This window comes from Schistocerca nitens, chromosome 7 (assembly GCF_023898315.1).
Source record: "Schistocerca nitens isolate TAMUIC-IGC-003100 chromosome 7, iqSchNite1.1, whole genome shotgun sequence".
NCBI classification, from domain to species: domain Eukaryota; kingdom Metazoa; phylum Arthropoda; class Insecta; order Orthoptera; family Acrididae; genus Schistocerca; species Schistocerca nitens.
The window spans coordinates 579,151,213-579,174,969 of record NC_064620.1 but is presented as its reverse complement, the minus strand read 5'-3'; the positions used below and the strand labels follow the sequence as shown (position 1 = coordinate 579,174,969).

The window sequence follows — 23,757 nt, the reverse complement described above, 5'->3', positions numbered from 1 at the left end:
TTGGATAGCTCAGTTGGTAGAGCACTTGCTCACGAAAGGCAAAGGTCCCGAATTTGAGTCTCAGTCCGGCACACAGTTTTAATCTGCCAGGAAGTTTCATATCAGCGCACACTTCACTGCAGAGTGAAAATCTCATTCTAATTACATGAATGCTGAAAATCAAATTTTTGTTGGCCTTACAAGCTGTTAACTAGGCAATCTGCAATAGGAACCATGCTCATACGAGTTTTAGCCATTTAGTAATATAGATCACTGAAACATTATTTTGAAATTTGTATTAGTCAAGGGCTCTTGTAATCTCTGGTTGTTTTTCATCAACTTAAATAACACATGGTTGCTGGAGCCATAAGCCTAGAAAATATATTTTTTTCCACTGTTATTTTTCAATAAGCACAGTATGTGGAGTATAAATGTTGTACTATACTACTTTGACGCCTATGTAACACTCTAAAATTTATGGCTTATTTAAGCAGTTTCAAACGTTTTAACAAGATTATAGCAAAACTTGGAACAGTACACATGAAAGTGGCTTTAAAATCCTGGGAGATTAAAACCACATGGTGGACTAGGACTCAAAACTGGACCTTCAACTTTCCCTACAATGCTACAAGTAAGTTATCTGGTGAAGAACGAAAGAAAGAAAGAAAGAAAGAGAGGTCATAGCATACTTTGCTGCAGAGGGAAAATTGCATTCTGAATTGAAAATTAACTAATGCATAATGTTGAAAATGTAGAATAAAAATTTTCATTAGATAGTCTGGGTTTCCCAAAAAGCAGAAAATGTCATTTGGGGAAAGGGGAACTAGGATGTCATAAAGAGACCAATATGCATGTACAACAACTTTATTTAAAAGTCACAGTAACAATAATGCAATTGTGAATGTTCATTAATGTTGTTGTGCATTATTTTAAAAGTGGCATAGTGGTTAAGGCACTGGTCTTGCATTTGGATGGAGGAGGAATAAAATTTCTGTTCAGTCATTCAGATTTACGAGTGCTATCATTTCCCAAAAACACTGAATAGAAATATCGAGACGCTTCTTTTGAATTAAGATGCAGCTTACTGTGTTTCCCATTCTTCTCCAATTTGAGTTTGTGGTACGATTCTAATGAATAACCTTATTGTTGACAGTATATTAAAGCTAAATTTCTCTTTCTGTGCAATGCTGTTTGTCTTCTGCACAATGATAAATGCAAATAAATTATATATTACATACTTTCCAGCTACAATGTCATTTAGGGGATCAATAGTTGGTGTTCACATTGCCGCAGGCAGCATTTTCATTTCAGTACTTGAGCACTGCACAGCTAGCGCTTACTACACAGTGGCACAACAGACACCTGATGCTGCTGAGAACTTCATGCCATAGGGATGGGATACACATATACAAGGTCAGTCACCTGGAACGTATCGGGCAGCAGTCTCTGTAAAATGATTTCAGGGTAAATGATTTAATCACAAGAAAACTTGCTGACAACCACACATCTACATCTAAGTTTGCAGTTTGTAACAATATTGTGAGACGGAAAGTTGCTACTCACCATATAGTGGAGATGCTGATTCGCAGATAGGTACAACAAAAAAATTTTCACACTTAAAGTTTTCGGCCAATGGCCTCTGTCAACAATAAACACACATACGCACACACACACTCACGCAAACGCAACTCACACGCACGACTCATGTGCATAAGCAATTTATAAGGAATCTGCAGACTGCTTGCATTTTCCCAATACCCTATGAATGAAATGAAGTTTACCACATGCTGCCTACAACTGAGCCTATGTGATCATTCCATTTCATATCCCCACAAATTGTTACTCATTATATGAGCTGACCCCCCCCCCCCCTCATGAACCATGGACCTTGCCATTGATGGGGAGGCTTGCATGCCTCAACGACACAGATAGCCGTACCGTAGGTGCAACCACAACGGAGGGGTATCTGTTGAGAGGCCAGACAAACGTGTGGTTCCTGAAGAGGGGCAGCAGCCTTTTCAGTAGTTGCAGGGGCAACAGTCTGGATGATTGACTGATCTGGCCTTGTAACACTAACCAAAACGGCCTTGCTGTTGTGGTACTGCAAATGGCTGAAAGCAAGGGGAAACTACAGCCGCCATTTTTCCCCGAGGGCATGCAGCTTTACTGTATGATTAAATGATAATGGCGTCCTCTTGGGTAAAATATTCCGGAGGTAAAATAGTCCCCCATTCGGATCTCCGGGCGGGGAGTACTCAAAAAGACTTTGTCATCAGGAGAAAGAAAACTAGCATTCTACGGATCGGAGCGTGGAATGTCAGATCCCTTAATCGGGCAGGTAGGTTAGAAAAATTAAAAAGGGAAATGGATAGGTTAAAGTTAGATATAGTGGGAATTAGTGAAGTTCGGTGACAGGAGGAACAAGACTTCTGGTCAGGTGAATACAGGGTTATAAATACAAAATCAAATAGGGGTAATGCAGGAGTAGGTTTAATAATGAATAAAAAAATAGGAGTACGGATAAGCTACTACAAACAGCATAGTGAACGCATTATTGTGGCTAAGATGGACACGAAGCCCACGTCTACTACAGTAGTACAAGTTTATATGCCAACTAGCTCTGCAGATGATGAAGAAATTGATGAAATGTATAATGAGATAAAAGAAATTATTCAGGTAGTGAAGGGAGACGAAAATTTAATAGTCACTGGTGACTGGAATTCGAGAGGGAAAAGGGAGAGAAGGAAACATAGTGGGTGAATATGGATTGGGGGAGAGAAATGAAAGAGGAAGCCGCCTGGTAGAATTTTGCACAGAGAATAAGTTAATCATAGCTAACACTTGGTTCAAGAATCATGAAAGAAGGTTGTATACATGGAAGAACCCTGGAGATACTAGAAGGTATCAGATAGATTATATAATGGTAAGACAGAGATTTAGGAACCAGGTTTTAAATTGTAAGACATTTCCAGGGGCAGATGTGGACTCTGACCACAATCTATTGGTTATGAACTGTAGATTAAAACTGAAGAAACTGCAAAAAGGTGTGAATTTAAGGAGATGGAACCTGGATAAACTGAATAAATCAGAGGTTGTACAGAGTTTCAGGGAGAGCATAAGGGAACAATTGACAAGAATGGGGGAAAGAAATACAGTAGAAGAAGAATGGGTAGCTTTGAGGGATGAAGTAGTGAAGGCAGCAGAGGATCAAGTAGGTAAAAAGACGAGGGCTAGTAGAAATCCATGGGTAACAGAAGAGATGCTGAATTTAATTGATGGAAGGAGAAAATACAAAAATGCAGTAAATGACGCAGGCAAAAAGGAATACAAATGTCTCAAATATGAGATTGAAAGGAAGTGCAAAATGGCTAAGCAGGGATGGCTAGATGACAAATGTAAGGATGTAGAGTCTTATCTCACGAGGGGTAAGATAGATACTGTCTACAGGAAAATTAAAGAGACCTTTGGAGAAAAGAGAACCACTTGCATGAATATCAAGAGCTCAAATGGAAACCCAGTTCTAAGCAAAGAAGGGAAAGCAGAAAGGTGGAAGGAGTATATAGAGGGTCTATACAGGGGCGATGTTCTGGAGGACAATATTATGGAAATGGAAGAGGATTTAGATGAAGATGAAATGGGAGATACGATACTGTCTGAAGAGTTCGACAGAGCACTGTAAAACCTAAGTTGAAACAACGCACCGGGAGTAGACAACATTCCATTAGAACTACTGTTAGCCTTGGGAGAGCCAGTCCTGACAAAACTCTACCATCTGGTGAGCAAGATGTATGAGACAGGGAAAATACCATCAGACTTCAAGAATTCCAAAGAAAGCAGGTGTTGACAGATGTGAAAATTACCGAACTATCAGTTTAATAAGTCACAGCTGCAAAATACTAACGTGAATTCTTTACAGTAGAAGCCGAACTCGGGGAGATCACTTTGGCTTCCATAGAAGTGTTGGAACACATGAGGCAATACTGACCCTACGACTAATCTTAGAAGAAAGATTAAGGAAAGGCAAACCTACGTTTCTAGCATTTGTAGACTTAGAGAAAGCTTTTGACAATGTTGACTGGAATACTCTCTTTCAAATTCTGAAGGTGGCAGGGGTAAAATACAGGGAGCAGAAGGCCATTTACAATTTGTACAGAAAGCAGATGGCAGTTATAAGAGTCGAGGGACATGAAAGGGAAGCAGTGGTTGGGAAGGGAGTGGTCAGGGTTGTAGCCTCTCCCCGATGCTATTCAATCTGTATATTGAGCAAGCAGTAAAGGAAACAAAAGAAAAGTTCAGAGTAGGTATTAAAATCCATGGGGAAGAAATAAAAACTTTGAGGTTCGCCGATGACATTGTAATTCTGTCAGAGACAGCAAAGGACTTGGAAGAGCAGCTGGGACTGTGTCTTGAAAGGAGGGTATAAGATGAACATCAACAAAAGCAAAACGAGGATAATGGAATGTAGTCGAATTCTGTCGGGTGATGCTCAGGGAATTAGATTCGGAAATGAGACACTTAAAGTAGTAAAGGAGTTTTGCTATTTGAAGAGCAAAATAACTGATGATGGTCGAAGTAGGGAAGATATAAAATGTAGACTGGCAATGGCAAGGAAAGCGTTTCTGAAGAAGAGAAATTTGTTAACATCGAGTATAGATTGAAGTGTCAGGAAGTCGTTTCTGAAAGTATTTGTATGGAGTGTAGCCATGAATGGAAGTGAAACATGGGCGATAAATAGTTTGGACAGGAAGAGAATAGAAGCTTTCAAAATGTGGTGCTACAGAAGAATGCTGAAAATTACATGGGTAGATCACATAACTAATGAGGAGCTATTGAATAGAACTGGGGAGAAGAGGAGTTTGTGGCACAACTTGACTAGAAGAAGGGATCGGTTGGTAGGACATGTTCTGAGGCATCAAGGGATCACCAATTTAGTACTGGAGGGCAGGATGGAGTGCAAAAAATCATAGAGGGAGACCAAGAGATGAATACACTAAGCAGATTCAGAAGGATGTAGGCTGCAGTAGGTACTGGGAGATGAAGAAGCTTGCACAGGATAGAGTAGCGTGGACAGCTGCATCAAACCAGTCTCAGGACTGAAGACCATAACAACAACAACAACAACATATGAGCTGACTAATTACAACTGTGAATTCCTGATATTCTACTTACAGGATGTTTTGATTTTGAATTCTGTGAAACACACAGTTTTATATATGTGACCATTTATGAATTTTGCCAATCTTTTGATCACTTTGATGTTTTATCAAGATGAGCCTGAATACTTCTGCAACATTTGTAACAGTGCTGATAAGCTGAAGAAATGGCTAGGTTTCCTAAAGAAAAAATTTCTTAAAACTGAATACATTATGCTTAACTAGAAAAAAGTTGACTGAGAAATGAAATGGAGCATTTCCAGTTTAATTCAATGATCAATTAATCCACATACAATGTCTTTTTCTTTCGTTAAAAAAATTATCAGAATGAAGTTCGAAGAAAATGATTGTACTGTTCATGTGTTAAAGAACCAATTTATATTGCTTCCACACTGGAATTCACACTCTCTTTGGGTCAACAGAAGCGCCCGATTCCAACTGGCTGCTTTGACAAAATGGTGGTGTGGTGTGTGATGTCGTAATGGCACGGAGTTTATGAGTTGGTTATGTTTGTAGATGTTGTCTTGTTGTGTTTGATGGTGCCCTCACTCTCTCTCTCTCACTCTCTGTCTCTGTGTGTGTGTGTGTGTGTGTGTCTCCGAGTTGTAATGTTTTGTGTATTGAATATGTTTTAATTTACGTTGGTGTGTTTGACTTTTGAATTTTTGAGGTATTATGGTTTTGGTTTTGTTTTTAATAGTTGTAGGTGGTGGTTTTTTCGTATCAATAGTTATCGTTGACCTATATAGGTCAAGGGAAATGACTGATTCCAATTTTCGTAGTTTTTGCTGTAGGCATTGGTGTTTTGGCATCGTCAGCTGCGGTTGATCTATATAGGTCAAGGGAAGTTTCCGATTCCTGTAGATTTTGTAAATATTTTTTTTGTTCGTCATTTTGTGTGTTTTGGGATCGTGGTGTGTGTTTTTTTTTACTGTTATATTTAGCTTGTCCCCTCCCTAAAACCCCCATTTTCCCCCGGCTACCCCTTTAGTTTGATTGTATTTTTGTAGGGAGATGTTATTGTCTTATTTATACGTATTTTCTTATTTGTTGCCGTGTGTATGTAGTGACATCACAGGCGCCATATTGGAGACCCTTAGAATAGCCATTTCCGCCATACTGGTGATGTCATGGGTCAAAGAAGACGGGTGGAATCGGTCACTTCCGTAATCCTCTTTCTTTAAATATCTCCACTTTGGACACCACCACTGCCACCACCATTGCACGCACGCACGCACACGCACGCGCACACACACACACACACACACACACACACACACACACACACACACACACACACAGAGAGAGAACTAAAGTTCTGTGCAGGAACGTATTTTTGCAGTTGGTTGTCTATGGCACATTAGGTACGGAATGTACTCTACGAACACTACAGGGCAGCTCGTATACCCAGTAGGCAGTCCACTGCTTTGTATCAGAGAAACAGCGAAAGAGAGAACAATTTTCATTCTAGAGTGGAGAGCAAATGAACTAAGAAGAAATACACAGTTATTTCACATTCTACATCAACTACTGAGATTAAAACTTCACATGCTTTTCATAAAATCATTTCAGACAGCTAGTTCAGTCTATCTGTACTGCCACTCCCTTCTTCTGGCCTGCTTGTGAAAACAAAGTTGAAGTCTCTAAAAATCTGATCAGAGCTGCTTATTGAGTTTTATATGCAGACAGCTCACTATGTGGCCTAGCAAGACAACTAGAGTTGAGTTAATGCGTGTTTAGGTAATGAAGTATCAAATTTTGGTTGCATTAATGAAAGTGTCTGGCTTCAGCAGGGTGGGCACGTCATCCAGCTCTTACATAACCTTTTCCTCATGTAAACAGTGCTTTCTCTCATTCAGTTGTCATTAAACTGATGCAGAGTTATAAGACTAATATTCTTCTACTCATTCACTCAAGTTTAATTCCCAACAAGGAGCTGGCTTTTGTATGGCAGAATGACAGGTTATTTAATATAAACGATTAGTACATAGCAGTTAAAGCACATCTGTAGTGCGTTGGTGTATAATATACTGTATATGTATATCTAAAAACAAAGATGATGTGACTTACCAAATGAAAGTGCTGGCAGGTCGACAGACACAAACATACACGTTTGTGTTTGTTTGTGTGTCTGTCGACCTGCCAGCACTTTCATTTGGTAAGTCACATCATCTTTGTTTTTAGATATATTTTTCCTACGTGGAATGTTTCCCTCTATTATAACCATATACTGTATTTATGCGGAACTATCAAATATAGGAAATTCCAGGTAAAGAAAGTAAATTATAAGTAGTTTTAAAGCTTGTAAGAGTAACACTTTCATGAAAGAGACGCAGATATATACTGGAAATAGAAATTTTGTTGTTAAGTCTACAACTGTCAAGTGAGGAAATTACTTTTAAACATAATAACATTAACAGGATATGTAAGTGAGGTTAGTAACACTAAGAAAACCAACATGACAATATTAAGATACATTCAGTATCATTCCACTGTACAAATTTCACTTGCCTGACCGTACAAACTGTTCAGTGGGCCTGTTATCTTACAAAGCTTATAGGCTTATGATTAGTGTTTTCTATCATACCAGGATCACACTGTTCAGAATATAATTGTGTTTACTGAAGGTTCTATTCCTGACTTGGATTTCATGTGTCCAAATCTTGTGTTGGGAGCAAACTATATACAATGAGAATGAACAAAGTTACTACTATAAGCAGAGTGTTTAAAAAATGATAACTTGTAACATACTTAGATTACCCTCCTGAAATGTTGTAGTTGTGGTGACAGACTGACCTGTAGCTCAGTCCAAGTGCTACATTAGGTTGAAAGGTAACAATTTGGTCAAGAGTTGGTGAGGCCAACAGATGTGAAAGCCAAATGGGGGTTATGGTAATTAACCAACCAGTAGTGTAATCTAATTTTTATGTCCATGCTATATTAAAAAGATGCATAGGGGGCATCCAATATGTAATTTTTACAATGTTTGTGATGTGCCAAGTAATTTTAATGCAGTTGCACACCAATTGACCCACTGTAACTACCCTGTGCTCCTTAATGGAAAACATGAAAGCCCACAACTACACACGCTGATTAACTCCAATTTATAAAAAAGGACTCCACAAATAGTGCATATGTAAGATCCAGAAAAAAATCAGGAGCCTAATACAAAGCTGAGATAACAATTTCCAAATAGTATTGCAAGAAAATTGTAAATAAAATCAGAAACAATGCAATAGAAACTAAAACTGGTAATACCAGAGGTTGAAAATACCGCTTCTGTTATTAAATTCCTTTCAACGTCTGGTATAATGCTCAGTTGTGGATGTTCATCCAACAGGATTGTTGAAACTAATTATGTTAACTATGAATAATGACATTCCTGTTCTCCTCGTACTATACACACAATATAACTTGGCCTTCTTTGGGATTGCAGTAATCGGTTGAAACTGGATGACTTCAGCCCATTATGGATTGTTTCTATCGGTTGCCAACCTTAGCTGGGAAACAGTGCAGCATGCCACAGGGATATTTTGTTGTAGAAGTACCTGCGAAGGCAGTGTTGTTTCCAATCTTCTGCTTGGAGTTGACAGGAAACTGTAGCTAGGTGAGGGCTCAAGAAAAACATCTTAAACTGTAGGCCTATCTGATAACTTCTACAGTTATGGAGAACTCGTTAAACCGAAAGTACCTCCATAACATTCACTTGTGGATTTTTAGAAATACCACTGACATAGCTCAAAGTTTTTAAGAATGTCCTATCAATATCAAATTTGCAAAAAAGTGGCTAGAGTCTGATGACATCCTCCACCACAGTTTAACTCTTCTGCAAAATGGTGCCTAGTATACATACACTGTAACACTATTTTATCTTAAAATATATGCATATGCGCTACTATATACTGCAATAAATAAACTAATGGCTGGAAAGAAATAAAAAAAAATGAAGCACTGCACAACTATAGTATTTTTAGTAAATAATAGTGATATGCAACAGTCTTTCATATAATGTTATACCTAATCTACTCAAGAGTGATCACTTCATTTATTCAGGAATTTTCATCGGTCAAAAAAATGAATTTCATTTTCGCAACATTCAATGGTGTTGATGTAACTCACGAACACAGCGAAAGTTTTGTTTTGTGAGAAAAAAAGTGATTTTGAATGAAACAAGTTTTTCCTGAAAGAAATCTTTGTTTTTTCTGATACAATGTACAAAGAACAAAAAAGTGACACCTAATGATTCTTCCAGCAAACGAATTATTGGTAGTCAATCCAATCCAATGAAAACTGTAAAGCCTGTTGACTAAATAAAAACTTTTGACAGAATGCTGTTAACTGCTACATGGTCAAACTTTTTAGCGTTGTAAACGCTATCTGGATAAATCTGTTCATACAAGATAATTATCATACCAGTTATATTACATACAGTTTCTTAGTTCGAGCATATTCCCTCGATTAACACCACCATTCTTAGGCATTACCAGACAAATAAAACAGCAGCATGACATGGGACACGCATTTCAAAGCACTTCTGTAAGAAAACACCGATATTCCTAATCTATTTTCATTTACGTTGCACATGGTCAGAGTAAAGATGGCGGCGAATGTGCCCGTTGTTGCAGGTAATCGTGATACTTTTTTCGTATACTGCCTACGTGGGAGTCTAACAGAAAGAACAAACTTTTTCTTGGTACACCATTTTTCATACTAATTGATATCTGAAACGACAGGGCTGGTCAAAGACACGTAGCACAATAATTTGTATTCGTGAATCCCGTGCTGCTGTTGTCACCATACGTAAGGGTGAAATAGATTTTATGGAATAGTATAAGACATCGAAGGTAAAGAAGTTGACTCATTTGATAAACACGTTACGGGAATTTTGACTACGAGGGCCTCTTTATTGTAGAGTTACATTTGCAACTGTGCGAATCTAGGTTATGCGAGAGCATGTTTCTTTTCGTTTTTTTACCGGCATTTATGTCTATCCAGGAAGTTCATTAGTGTAAACCATAATATTTTGCAAAACTAGACAACTCTCGCTTTATCTAGATTGTTGGCAGACACGCGTGTTTTACGCAGAGTTTGATTTTGTGTTTGACAGTTCGGGGATCAACGGGCATTTCAATCAGTTTGGGTCCACCCAGTTATGATCTTGTCTCATCGTTTGCAAGAGAGGACAGCAAAACATGCAGGACTATGGCATTCGATCCAACAGGAAAATACTTTGCCTGGGCGAACGGAACATGGTGAGTGAAGATGTTTGTTTTAAATCGCGGCGCTGCTACCAGTGTTTCTTGTGTTGTACTCTGCGTTTGTGAATAGTTTTATGTAATGCTGTTGCAATAATTCTAACATTTTTGCATCCATTGGCAAATTACGTTTATGGACCAGTGTGATCAATTACCATCCACTATTTACAGTCGCAGTAATGCTATCGAACCTCATGAGTCTAGTTTTCCCCATCTTTAAATAACAAGGGATTGTTTTAAAAAATGCCCCCTTGCATCTGAAAGACTACTGATGTATTACAGTGCAACAGCCATATGTCATATGTTTATCCTATCCTCCCAACATGTTAGCTGCACTAAAAGGTCGAATACATGTGATATTTTTGACTGGAATATTTAGCCTACTGAACTGGCCATTTACTTGAAGGCACCATCTGTAAATAACATTCTTTTTTCAGCGGCTGACACTTCTTTAAGATCTCTTCTATAAACCACCAATGCTGAAGAAATTTTGCCAGGAACTGTGTTGAAATAAATTTCTTATCATCCTTGGTCACACAAATTGCATGAGAACCAGTTTTACTTTAACCAGAGTGCTGTCCTCCTCATTTTCAAGAGTTACTATGTAATGTATCCAGATCAAATAATTTTGTTTAATAAGAAGTTAAAACCAGATATGATACAATTGTGACCACAACCCTGTAAAACAGGATTAAATAAATTTATTTGCAAGATGGTCAATGTGTTTCCCTTAAGCAGCATGTGTAGCCTTTGTACCTGTGTTGAATACCATAGGGATCTTCGTTGTTATGGAACTCATAACATCATCAAATATTGACAGTAGGCCTATCATATTTGCGAATGAATGCATGTGATTAAATAAGTAATGTGAAGATACTGGGGATAAAGAGGAATGTTTGATACTAGTTGTCAGCTTTGGTCAGTGCCATAGGAAGCATGCGACAAATGCTGTAAACAGCGTAGCAATCGTGGCATCATATCAGTGGATATAAAAATGGGTGCAGCTAAAGGTCATACTGTCACCGTAGCCACGGATTTTTTCCCCCGCCTTTGCTAGCTTCCCCAACTAACAACTGAACTTTCAAAACACAAACCAAAAGGTGAAACCACAGCAACTGTTGACATTAAATCACTGGTCAAAGCCAACATTTAGTATCGAATTTTCCTATTGATCTGACACTGAAAGGGGGAAGAAATTTTCCTGCTGAAAATTGGAGCTGTTTTCCATTAGAGAGATATAGAGTGAGTTGTTTGTAAAATGTCATGGAATTCTTGATGAGAATATTGCAACTATGCTTATTCATCTGTGAAATAAGAAATATCTCAAATTACTAGGTAATAGTAGTTACTGTAGGTGGTTTTTGGTTCTTGAATATAAGTAAATGACATAAAATAGAGGAGCTAGAGCTTCATATTTTCTAAGTGGTTTTATTAAGGTCTGTTACTGCTGCACTGACTGATATTTCATTAAATGGATTCTTAGAGGGGCCTTCACTTATAACTAACTTAATTTGATCTTGGTTACTTATGAAATATGTAGATGTATTGTTGCCACAGTACTTTGATTCTGATTAAAATTACTATTTATTAACACTACTTTTGTTGCACACGAACAAAAACAATAACAACACCCTATCATGAATGTGCATATATTTTAACAACTATGTTGCCAAGGATACCATAAACAAAAGTAAAAGACTAATTAATGCATTAGGTGTCAATACTTGTAGCAGAATTTGCATTTTACAGTGTCAGCTACCCAGCCACATACAACTACCCCCTTAAAAACAATGTACAGGTATTTCTTTGGGAAATGCACTATGCAACCAGAATGGTTACTTTGTTGGATTGGTTGATGACACTCTGGAGTTTTAATGGCTGAAGCCGGCTATTTACTTGAAGTTAATGCGGGCTTTATGGGATCTGTATTCTTCACCAGGAAGTCTGGCTTCCATCTGTATATGGATACGGCCTTCTGACCAAGAAGTGTTTCAACAACAAAGTGCTTTTCAGAGCATGTACCATCCTAGATAGATGGGACAGGTGTCCTCTGTGTATCATGTGTTACAAATACTTTGAAGAGGTAGTAATTTCAGGGTGGATTAAGGCAATTTTGTAGCATGATCTGGACCTGTATCAGTTTAAATAATGCAGTCTGCTGCATCAACTTGAAAATAAAGGTGGAATGTTCACAACCCACTGGTGTAGGATTAAAGAAACAATTGGAAGCCTTGTTGTCATGCTGTAAGTCATTTCTGCAGCAATGGAGTTATGTTCTGGAATCACATAAGCATGGAGACCCATTAAAATCAGACACTTGATGTTGCCTTAAGGCTACGATGTTTATGGTCAACTTAACTGTCTGATGCTGGAGGTAAGCGTTGATTTTGATGAGGACTAGACCTAGGTGTTTGTGAGGTGAGCGAATAGCTGACAGTCTCTGTCATCCTCTGTTGGTGGTGTTGGTTTTTAGGACTCCAAAATGAGCAAACCACAATGATAAGAGTGCAGTTAACATTTTCTGCAGAGAAGTCCTCTGGCCCATATGTAAGCCTGTCAATCACTGTTAAGAGATACACAGAGCACTGAGAGCAAGATAGTGGCCTCACCACACTAACGTGGGTATGCAGGAAGTAATTGTTAACTTCACAGGAAGTTCCCTGAGCAATGTTTGTATCATCAGAAACTTTTGCTCATTAACAGCAAATTCATGTTTTTGCCCACATCTTTTTTCAGTGAAGCCCAAATGAAGCACTGTGTAATCCAGTCCACTGTGCGTCTGATGCCAGGATCAGTAAACTCGTGTAGTACATGGAAGACTTGTTGGTAGGATAGAACAACATGTGGTCTGAATTTACCTGTGGAATTATCAGAAAGTAGCTGCGACCCATCAGGTGCAAAATATTGTTAAAAATGGTAAAGAATATTTCTGGATCATTGCCTTCTGCCCTAGCAATGTCTTCATAAAGGCAAATGTTAATGACTTATGGTCTACATCTACAGTCTACAAACCACTGTGAAGTGCGTGGGAGGGAGTACATTCCCTAGTACAAAGGGCTTTTTCTTGTCCCATTTATATGTGGGTAGCAGGAAGAATGGCTGTTTAAATGCTCTTGTGTGTGCTATAATTAATCTAATCTTGTACTCATTATCCTTGAGTGATGTGTAGGGGGTTGTAGTATATTTCTAAAAGTCAACATTTAAAGCTAGTTCTTGTAACTTTGTAAGTAGGCTTTCTTGGACTAGTTTGTCAGTGCATGCCAGTTCAATTTCTTCAGCATCACTGTAACTCTCTCTCATGGGTAAACCAAACCTGTGACAATTCGTGCTGATCTTCTCTGTATAGGTTCAGTATCACCTGTTAGTCCTATTTGGCAGGGGTTCCACACACTTGAGCAGTATTGTAGGATGTGTCACATGAGTGATTTGTAAGCGATCTCCTTTGTTGACTGACTGCATTTCCCTGGTGTACTACCAATAAATCTAAGTCCACTACCAGTTTACCCATGACAAATGCACAGGTATTTGGAAGAATTTATTGATTAAAACTGTGGCTTGTTGATACCGTAAGCATAGGATACTACTTTTTTTGTTTCTGAAGTGCACCATTTTACATTTCTGAACGTTTAAAGCATGTTGCCAATCTGTGCACTGCTTTGAAATCTTACCAAGATCTGGCAAAATATATATGCAGCTTCTTTTTGAGTGTACTTGATTGCATATAACTTCATCATGTGATAAAAATCTGAGGTTACTAGTAATATTGTTTGAAGGTCATTAATGTACCCTGTGAACAGCTGCAGACCCAACTTCCTCGGGGCACACCCAAAGTTACATGTACATCTGTCAATGAATCTCCATCCAAGATAACTTGCTGCTACCTCCTACCAAAAAATCTCTAATCCAGTCACAGATTCCCCTTGATACACCATACAATCGTACTTTTGATACTAAGTGCAGACGTGGTACTAAGTCAAATGCTTTTTGAAAATCAAGGAATATGATGGCTATCTGACTGCCTTGATCCATGGCTTTCGGTACGTCATGTTAGAAAAGTGCGAGTTGGGTTTCACATAACTGACATTTCCGAAATCTATTAGTTGGTGATGGAGGAGGTCATTCTGTTGGAGATAATTCATTATATTGGAGCTCAGAATATGTTCTAAGATTTTACAAGTCAGTGTTGAGGATTTTAAACAAGGGTGATGATTCTTTTGGAAAACCTGGAATTGGTTTACATTTTAGCAAGAAGAAACATGGAAGTCTCAGGGAATTTCAGGAATTCATAAAATCTCAGGGAGTTATTTGTTTTTAACCTAACAGTGTAGTTTAATGTTATTGAGCTTTACAATTCACAAGTTTTAAAATACTAAAAATGTGTGTCAATTGTTTGAATATTAGTTCATATAAATTATATTATTATTATTATTATTATTATTATTATTATTGTTGTTGTTGATGTTATTATTACAGGATTACTCAATAGAAAGATTAATTGATAACGTCTTATTCTATTCGTGTTATCCTCCACCAAACCTCTTTATCTAGCGCATCTATCTGACTTCCGAGGCTCCACTTTAAATTCTTGAGCTTGTGGAAGTTTCTCCCTGCAGGTCCGGGGGTTAGAATAGGCCCGAGGTGTTCCTGCCTGTTGTATGAGGCGACTGAAAGGAGTTTCACACATTTCAGCCTTTATGTGATGGTCCCCTGTAGGGTTTGACCATTCTTCAAAATTTTCCTGAAGAGCGAGCCAATTGCGGAAGGGCGCCTTATGAGGTGCATTGTGTCCATCGTGCATTGAGATCTTTAGCTCAGTTTCTCGTCGTTGCATTGCAGTCCTGCCCATTCTCCATCTCTTGGGCGAGGACACCTTCCTGGGTGTGTTTTCCACCATGCACTATGCAGTGTCGATTTCTGCATCGACGATGACCATGCACTTCTTTGCACCTGATATTCAGCACGGTAGCCAGTCTGTTGTGGTGGGGCCGCCATGTACCCTGTTGGTTGTAGCCCCCTGACCACTCAAGGATCGCTCCGCTGATGCCTGCGCTATTAACTCACCACGTATGCCAAGGGTTAGATGCCCATTCCCCTGGGGCATTGGGACTCCCGGCAATGGCAATCCTGCCAAGTGGCCTTTGCTGCGGCTGGGTGGCGCACGTGGGGAGGGCCCCTGGTCGGAGTGGGTGGCATCAAGGCGGATGACATGCGATGAAACGTAGTCCATCATCTCTTGCTGGTGGTGAAACACCAGCTGTTTCTAAGCGATCACGTGCTCAATTCAGCACACAGAAGTACGACCCCCAAATCGTTCCCCTCCCTGGCCACACCATGGGAGGAATTTCAGGCTAAGGATGGCAACGGATCTTATTCGCACCGGTACCATGTATGTTTGAGAGTTGATGGGGAATCTTCCATGACAATGAAGCCTCAGTTTTTTGTTGAGCATTTAGAGGACAAGTTCGGGGAGGTGGAGGGCTTGTCCAAAATGAGATCAGGGTCAGTCTTGATCAAAACAGCATCCTCTGCCCAGTCACGGGAGGGTTACTCGCTTGTTACAAGCTGGGGGATGTTTCCGTAACGCCCCATAAGAGCTTAAATATGATCCAGGCTATCATATTTAACAGAGACCTTCTTTTGCAGTTCAACGATAAGCTGCGCGCCAATTTAGAACGGTGTGGTGTACATTTCATCCAGGATGTCCACCGGGGTCCGAAGGATAATCAGGTCGCCACCGGTGCCTTCACTTGACCTTTGAGGGTGATACATTGCGCGAGATGGCCAAGGTGATGGTCTACTGATGTGATGTAAAGCCCTATATCCCTACCCCAATGTTGTGCTTTAAGTGTTGGAAGTTCGTCCATATGCCTTCCCTCTGCACTTCCAGCATCACATGCTGAGATTATGGACGCCCATTACAACCCAATACTCCATGTGCCCTCCCTCCCATCTGTGTCAACTGCGGAGAGCACCATTCGCCTTGCTCGCCTGACTGCAGGATCCTCCAGAAGGAAAGGAAAATCATGGAGTACAAGACCCGGGACAGACTGACCTATACTGAGGCTAAGAGAAAGTTTGAACGCCTACATCCTGTGTGTATGACATCATCTTACGCTGCCGCTACAACAGGTCTGGCACCATCAGCTCTGCCAACCCAGGTCACCTCTCAGAGCCGGAAGACTACTCTTGGCCCCTTGATGGTGGGGGGGCATTTTCCTCCCTGTTGCTCCTGCTCCACTTACTTCGGGAGCAACACCCACACCCCCACAACTATCAGGGATGTCCGTCCCCACTTCTAAGCCGGAGAAGCGTAAGTCTTCTTTGGCTTCTCTCGCTAGGAAGGAGTCACTTGGGTCATTCCTTTCCCAGATTTCTTCTAGTGGGAAAGACGACACCTGCCAGTGGCTGAAGAGCCCAAAAGCAGCTGGTTGTAGGGCTTCACGCTCATCCTCAGTCCTGGAGACTGACCCAGTGAAGTCTTCCCAGCCAGGTAAACCCAAGGAGCAGTGAGAGAAATCCAAAAAGAAAACCCATAAGACCAAGGAAACTGCAGTGGCACCTGTACCACTGCTACCTACAAGCTCTGTGGCTGAGGAGGGGATGGAGACTTTGGCATCCGCTGAGGACCTAGATCTCTCCAGACCCTCAGACACAATTGATATAGACTGCTCAGGCAATAAATTGGTGGCAGCAGGTGACTCTGAGGTGTAAACTGCCTCATTGAATGTTCCATGCCTTCCCAGTCTCACAGTGTCATCCTCCAGTGGAATTGTGGTGGTTTTTTCCACCGCCTGGCTCAGCTATGGCAACTGTTAAGCTTTACACCTGCTATCTGCATTGCCCTCCTGGAAACCTGGTTCTCAGCAATGCGGACCCCTGCCCTCCGCTGCTATAAGGGATATTACAGGAACCGTAGCGACTGTAATCGAGTGTCAGATGGAGTTTGCGTTTATGTCCTGAACTTGGTCTGTAGTGAACATGTACCCATCTTGAAGCTGTGGCTGCCAGAATAAGGACGATGCAGAAAATAACTGTCTGCAATGTATATCTTCCTCCAGATGGTGCAGTACCCCTGAATGTATTAGCTGCACTGATTGATCAACTCCCTAAACCTTTCCTACTTCTGGGAGATTTTAATGCCCATAACCCCTTGTGGGGTGGTACCATGCTTACTGGCCGAGGCAGATATGTCGAAACTTTACTGTCTCAGTTCGACCTCTGCCTCTTAAATACTGGGGCTGCTACACATTTCAGTGCGGCTCATGGTAGTTACTCGGCCATTGATTTATCAATTTGCAGCCCAGGACTTCTCCCATCTATCCACTGGAGAGCACATGATGACCTGTGTGGTAGTGACCACTTCCCCATCTTCCTGTCACTGCCCCAGCATCAGGTGCACGGACACCTGCCCAGATGGGCTTTGAACAAGGCAGACTTTCACCTCGCTGTCACCGCTGAATCTCCCCCATACGGTAACATCGATGTGATGGTTGAGCAGGTGACTAGCACAATTGTTTCTGCAGCAGAAAACGTGATCCCTCGCTCTTAGGGAGCCCGAGGCGTAAGGCAGTCCCTTGGTGGTTGCAGGAAGTCGCTGAAGCAATTAAGGAGCGTCGACAAGCTCTACAGCGGCATAAGTGGCACACTTCCCTGGAACACCTCATAGCCTTTAAACGACTCCATGCCCGTGTTTGCTACCTTATCGAACAATGGAAGGAGGAGTGTTGGTAGAGATATGTCTCCACCATTGGGTACCACACGTCACCTTCCCAAGTAGGGCAAAAATCAAACGTCTTTTCGGGTACTGGGCCCCAACAGCTGTCCCCGGTGTTCCCATAAATGGTGTGTTATGTACCAACGCAAACGCGGTTGCGGAGCACTTTGCTGAGCACTTTGCTCGAGCCTCTGTGTCAGATAATTAACCCCCAGCCTTTCGCACACTCAAACTGCAGCTGTAAGGGAATGTCCTCTCATTCACTACACGCTGCAGTGAATCCTATAAAGTCCCATTTATAGAGTGAGAGCTCCTCAGTGCCCTTGCACATTGCCCTGACACAGCTCCTGGGCCTGATGGCATCCACAGCCAGATGATTAAAAGTATCTCATCTGACTACAAGCGACATCTTGTCATCTTCAACCAGATCTGGTGCGATGGCGTCTTTCTATCGCAGTGGCGGGAGACACCATCATTCCGGTGCTCTGACCCGGTAAAAACCCACTTGATGTGGGTAGCTATCGGCCCATCAGCCTCACCAACATTCTTTGTAAGCTGCTGGAACAAATGGTATGGCGGCAGTTGGGTTGGGTTCTGGAGTGACGTGGCTTGCTGGCTCCATGTCAGGGCTGCTTCCGCCAGGTTTGCTCTACTACTGGTAATCTTGTATCTATCGAGTCTGCCATCCGAACAGCCTTTTCCAGATGGCTACACCTGATTCCCGTCTTTTTTTACTTACGTAAAGCATACGACACGACTTGGCGACATCATATCCTTGCCACATTGTATGAGAGGAGTCTCCGGGGACCACTCCCGATTTTTATCCAAAACTTCCTGTTGCTCCGTACTTTCCATGTCCAAGTTGGTGACTCCCATAGTTCATCCATATCCAGGAGAATGGAGTCCCGCAAGGCTCTGTATTGAGTGTCTCTCTCTATTTTTAGTGGCCTTTAACGGTCTAGCAGCAGCTGCCGGGCCCTCCATCTCACCTTCTCTGTATGCAGACGACTTCTGCATTTCATACTGCTGCTCCAGTACTGTTGTTGCTGAGCGGCACCTCCAGGGAGCCGTCCACAAGGCACAGTCATGGGCTCTAGCCCATGGCTTCCAGTTTTCAGCTGCAAAGTCATGTGCCATGCACTTCTGTCACCGTCGTACCGTTCATCCGGAACCCGCACTTTACCTTAATGACGATCCACTCACTGTAGTGAAGACTTATCAATCCCTAGGACTTGTTTTCAGTGCTCAATTGACTTGACTCCCTCATCTTCGTCAGCTTAAGCAGAAGTGCTGGCAGCACCTCAATGCCCTCCATTGTCTGAGCAACACCAATTGAAGTGCAGATCGCTGTACGCTGCTGCAGCTCTACAGAGCCCTTGTCCAATCCCGAATTGATTATGGAAGTGTGGTTTATTGTTCAGCAGCACCTTCAGCATTGCATTTACTTGACCCTGTGCACCACTGTGGGGTTCAGTTACTGACAGGAGCTTTTAGGACAAGTCTGGTGACCGGTGTACTGGTGGAGGCTGGTGTCCCTCCACTGCAGATCAGATGTGCGCAACTGCTTGCCAGTTACACAGCAAGCATTCATAGTTCCCAGAGCATCCGAATTACCGTCTACTTTTCCCGTCTGTGGCAGTCCATCTTCCATATCGGCGGCCCAGATTGGGGATAACGATTGCGGTTTGCGTGCTGTCCCGTCTCTCTGAACTGGAGTCCTTCCCTTTACCACCTCTACTTGCGATCCTTTCACGTATGCCTCCATGGTGTTTGCCTTGGCCGCAGCTTCATCTGGACCTTTTGCATGGCCCTAAAGACTCCGTTAACCCTGCTGCTCTCCGCTGTCACTTCCTCTCGATTCTTGACGTGTTCCAGGGCTCTGAAGTGGTTTACATGAACGGCTCAATGGCTGATGGTCACATAGGCTTCGCATATGTTCATGGAGGACATATTGAGCAGCTCTCCTTGCCAGTTGGCTGCAGTGCTTTCACTGCAGAGCTGGCGGCTATATCTCTCACTCTTGAGTACATCCGCTCATGCCCTGGTGAGTCATTTCTCCGGTGTACTGACTCATTGAGCAGCCTACAAGCTATCAACCAGTGCTACCTTCGCCACCCTCTGGTAGCGTCCATTCAGAAGTCCATCTACAGGGTGTATACGACCCGGGAGATCTGGGAAAAACCCGGGAATTTTTCGTTGTTTTAGTTTTCAGTTAAATTTTTGTAATTTTGATGGTAAGAACCGATACTCTAACAAAGGATATTACTGTAGCCCGCTACTGCAGAACAATACTGCAGCATTAAAACATGAACAAGAGGGGGGAAAAAAAAAAAAAAAAAAAAACGAAATAAAACTTAAATTGCAAAGGAAATGCACTATATAAAATAACACTGTGCACATACAAGCGTCTGCCAACAGCAATATGGGTCAAAGGCTTTAGGAAGACTATGCAATGGTTCATAACAAATTACCTCCAATGATCTTGACATCACAAGTGTTTACATTAGATTCATTTAAGCAGTTAGAAGCGGACTCAGGCAAACGCGCAGTTACGTCGCGTATGAGTAATACCTTCTCCTGCTTCTGGCTACAGAAGTGTGACTGTTGGCTGTGTAAGCAGCAGTAGCAGCAACCAGCCACATGGGGTACACGGAAGAATTTTACTGGCGCGCCCAAGCTGCCAGACTCATGCGTCCACAGCTGGCCCGGATCTAGTGGGGGACGGCGGCAAACCGTGGTATCTGGACCAGGCGGCAATTTGGGGGGGGGGGGGGGGCAAAATTCATATTCTTGAGGAAAAAAAAAACCTTGTCTCACAAAGCACCTAGCATCCAGCCCACGTCGGGCTATCGATTATTCATATGATTTTGAAACGCACCCCTGCTGGTTTTTGGACATTTTGGAACACAGTCTATGTTGATTATTATAAAATGATTTTTCAGTGCGTGCATAGTGTACGTGATGTCTCTGCCAGGGGAATCCTCGTTGCATCTAGAAACGAACTTTCCTGCAGACAAAACGGGACGGGGCTATACGAGTTGAGCGGAATGAAGCCGAACCGGTGAATGCCAACTGCTGCTTGTTTATGTGATTGATTCGGTTTGCAAATGTTCAGCGTTATAATTACTAACAAAATCCAGATTCAGACTACCAGAGTGGAAATAAACAACTAACACGAATAACAGGTATGAAAGGTTATGTATTATCTTCACGGTGTATCCAAGAAAGTGAAATTCTGACAGAACATTTTTGGCCAGATCTCTACATGAGACAGGGCCAGTTGTAGTCCCCGGCTTAAGTTCCATTCTGGGAGTAGCGCAGAAAACGCATTGTATGAACATGTAATAATGCCTAACCGGAGAATAATCGCTTGGTAACTAAGCCGGTGATTGCGGCAGGGTTAGTAAAGTTAACTGGAAAATGAATTTTGACAGTGGTAGGAATAGTTACAGAATTAGTGATGACAAGATTGTTTATTAGAACAAGGAAGGAGAAGAAATGGGGCCATCACACAAATTAAGGAAGAATATGACGATTCCAAATTTATACAAAAATTTCATTCTACTACTTTTCGCTCTTGTGCATGAGAAACTGGAGCTTATGAATGAAATGTGAAACTATTTCCTAACATAAAGCTTTTTGATTGTAGTAGGCCAAACAGGTATTTCGTATTGGTACTTCGTGAATTATATTCTCGCAGTATAAAAATGATCATTATTGCCAAAGCAGTCTCACTTTTTTGGTGTCTGTTACAATTGCTGCAATATTAGAAAGGCCTATTTCGTTTTGTCCGGCACATGGTGACAAAGTAGACGTAATCAGATTGAGAAACCACACCAGTCTTGGGTACTATTTGTATTAACAGCTTTTTATGTATTAGACAATGACATTTCGATTTTTCATGAAGCAAAACATTTGATGAAGTTTGATGAAGTAATAGTTCTTTCCCAGAAAGGAAAGCACGCCATGTAAAGCTGTAGCAAGATCAGAGAGAAAAATCGCTAGGACCTAAGGATTGGAGAAATGTGTGCCAATTTTTTAATTTTTTTTTTTTTATTTTTAAAAGGGGCAAGATGTCAAACCGGCCTACTGGGAGCAGGAGAGGCGGCACCACAGGACATTTCAATTTCCACTGTCCTGAATATAGTTTGATGGCATCCATTACAAAATATACACGTTTGAGTTCCGCAGAGCGAAATACAGTGACGTGCGTTATAAGAATGTTGTTTGAAGAGGCATGGCACCGCACTTCGGCACACTTAAGACCATATAACATGTCTTACATTTCCTCGAAGGTATATCTTTTTGTATCAAACTCCTCGGAAAGATGTGCGCTGCAAAATGAAGTTATTTTTGAAAAGGTTTATTTTTATTTATTTATTTTTTACCTTCTGATGCACAGAGCAGTCAGAGTTAGAGGGGGGGGGGATAGTCTCCACGTGACCCATCTTTACATTTTTCTCTTCGTTTACTGCTCTCACGTCAAAAGAAAACAAGACAGATTTCTGTGGCTGGGAGCTATCAAGTGAATTAAAATACATCACATAATTATGGAAAGCTAAAAAATGTTACTAGTTTCAGATTTTATTTTATTTCCACCTTTCTGACAGTCAAGCATTAATCCCCTCGCAGAGCAATAAAGTTATTTTTGTCTGTTTGCTAAAGAAATTTGGCTTTTATTAAGCTTTCATGCTGAGGCAGTAAATTTATTTGAAACGAAGTGTTTAATTCCACACTATTGGCTAGTTTCAACTGTTCGCTGCATTTCATGTGCACGTTTTCACCTTCTAGCATGTATGGCATTATGCCATAATAAAGAACCAAACATGAGATAATACAGCACTGGTACTCCAAGAAAATTTACGTCTTGAAAACCACACTGAAAAGTTTCATATCAGGTCGAGGTCTACGTCATTTGGAATCTGGACATAATAATGTGTGCTGTATGGCGAACCATGCATTTTAGTATGGTTCACGAAATTCTGACGCTCTTGGAGTATCCTCTCATGTCTTGTTTCTTAATCTTGGAGACAAATATTATACCATAAAACCATATCCATTCAAAGGATTGATAAGTTTTACTGTTCCGACGGAAAATCCCCGGCAATGAACTTAGCGACAGGCTGGCCAAACAGGCGACACAGAAACTGCGTTCTGTCTTACACTGCAGGTTTTTCCGGCTTTGGGAGACGGAATGGCATAACAGCACGCACAAAAAACTGCGTGTCATTAAGGAGACTATGAATGTGTGGAAGTCTTCCATGCAGGCCTCTCGCAGGGAATCAGTTGTCCTCTGCCGGCTCTGCATTGGCCATACGTGGCTAATGCATGGTTACCTACTCCGTCGCGAGGACCCACCTCAGTGTCGCTGTGGCTCCCAAATGACAGACGTCCACCTCTTGCTGGACTGCCCACTTTTAGCCGCTCTGCAGCAGAGTTTTAACTTTCCCAGCACTCTGCCTTTGATGTTGGGCGACAATGGCTCCACAGCAGCTTTAGTTTTAAGTTTTATGCGTGAGAGTGGGTTTTATACTTCTATGTAGGTTTTAGCGCATATCCTTTGCCCCTCTGTGTCCTCCACCCCAGTGCTTTTAGGGTGGAGGTTTTAATGTGTTGCAGAGTGGCTGGCTTTCCCTTTTTATTCTCGTGGTTGGCC

At 41.5% G+C, this 23,757-nt stretch overlaps 1 protein-coding gene and 1 long non-coding RNA gene across 2 annotated transcripts in view; one reads left to right on the top strand and one right to left on the bottom strand.

Annotated features, from left to right (window-relative positions):
- Positions 1-827: 827 nt before the first annotated feature.
- LOC126194708 (uncharacterized) lies at positions 828-9,897 on the bottom strand. Its single transcript, XR_007538499.1, has 2 exons — positions 9,546-9,897; positions 828-1,425 (listed from the first exon to the last, which is right to left on the bottom strand). It is a non-coding gene; the product is annotated as an uncharacterized LOC126194708 (long non-coding RNA).
- The window catches only part of LOC126194707 (eukaryotic translation initiation factor 2A), a 180,383-nt gene continuing 166,285 nt past the window's right edge, over positions 9,660-23,757 (top strand). Inside the window, exons 1-2 of the mRNA XM_049932946.1 lie at positions 9,660-9,757; positions 10,240-10,384. Coding sequence (XP_049788903.1) covers positions 9,715-9,757; positions 10,240-10,384 — 188 coding nt within the window. The 5' untranslated portion in view covers positions 9,660-9,714. The remainder of the gene's footprint in view (positions 9,758-10,239; positions 10,385-23,757) is intronic.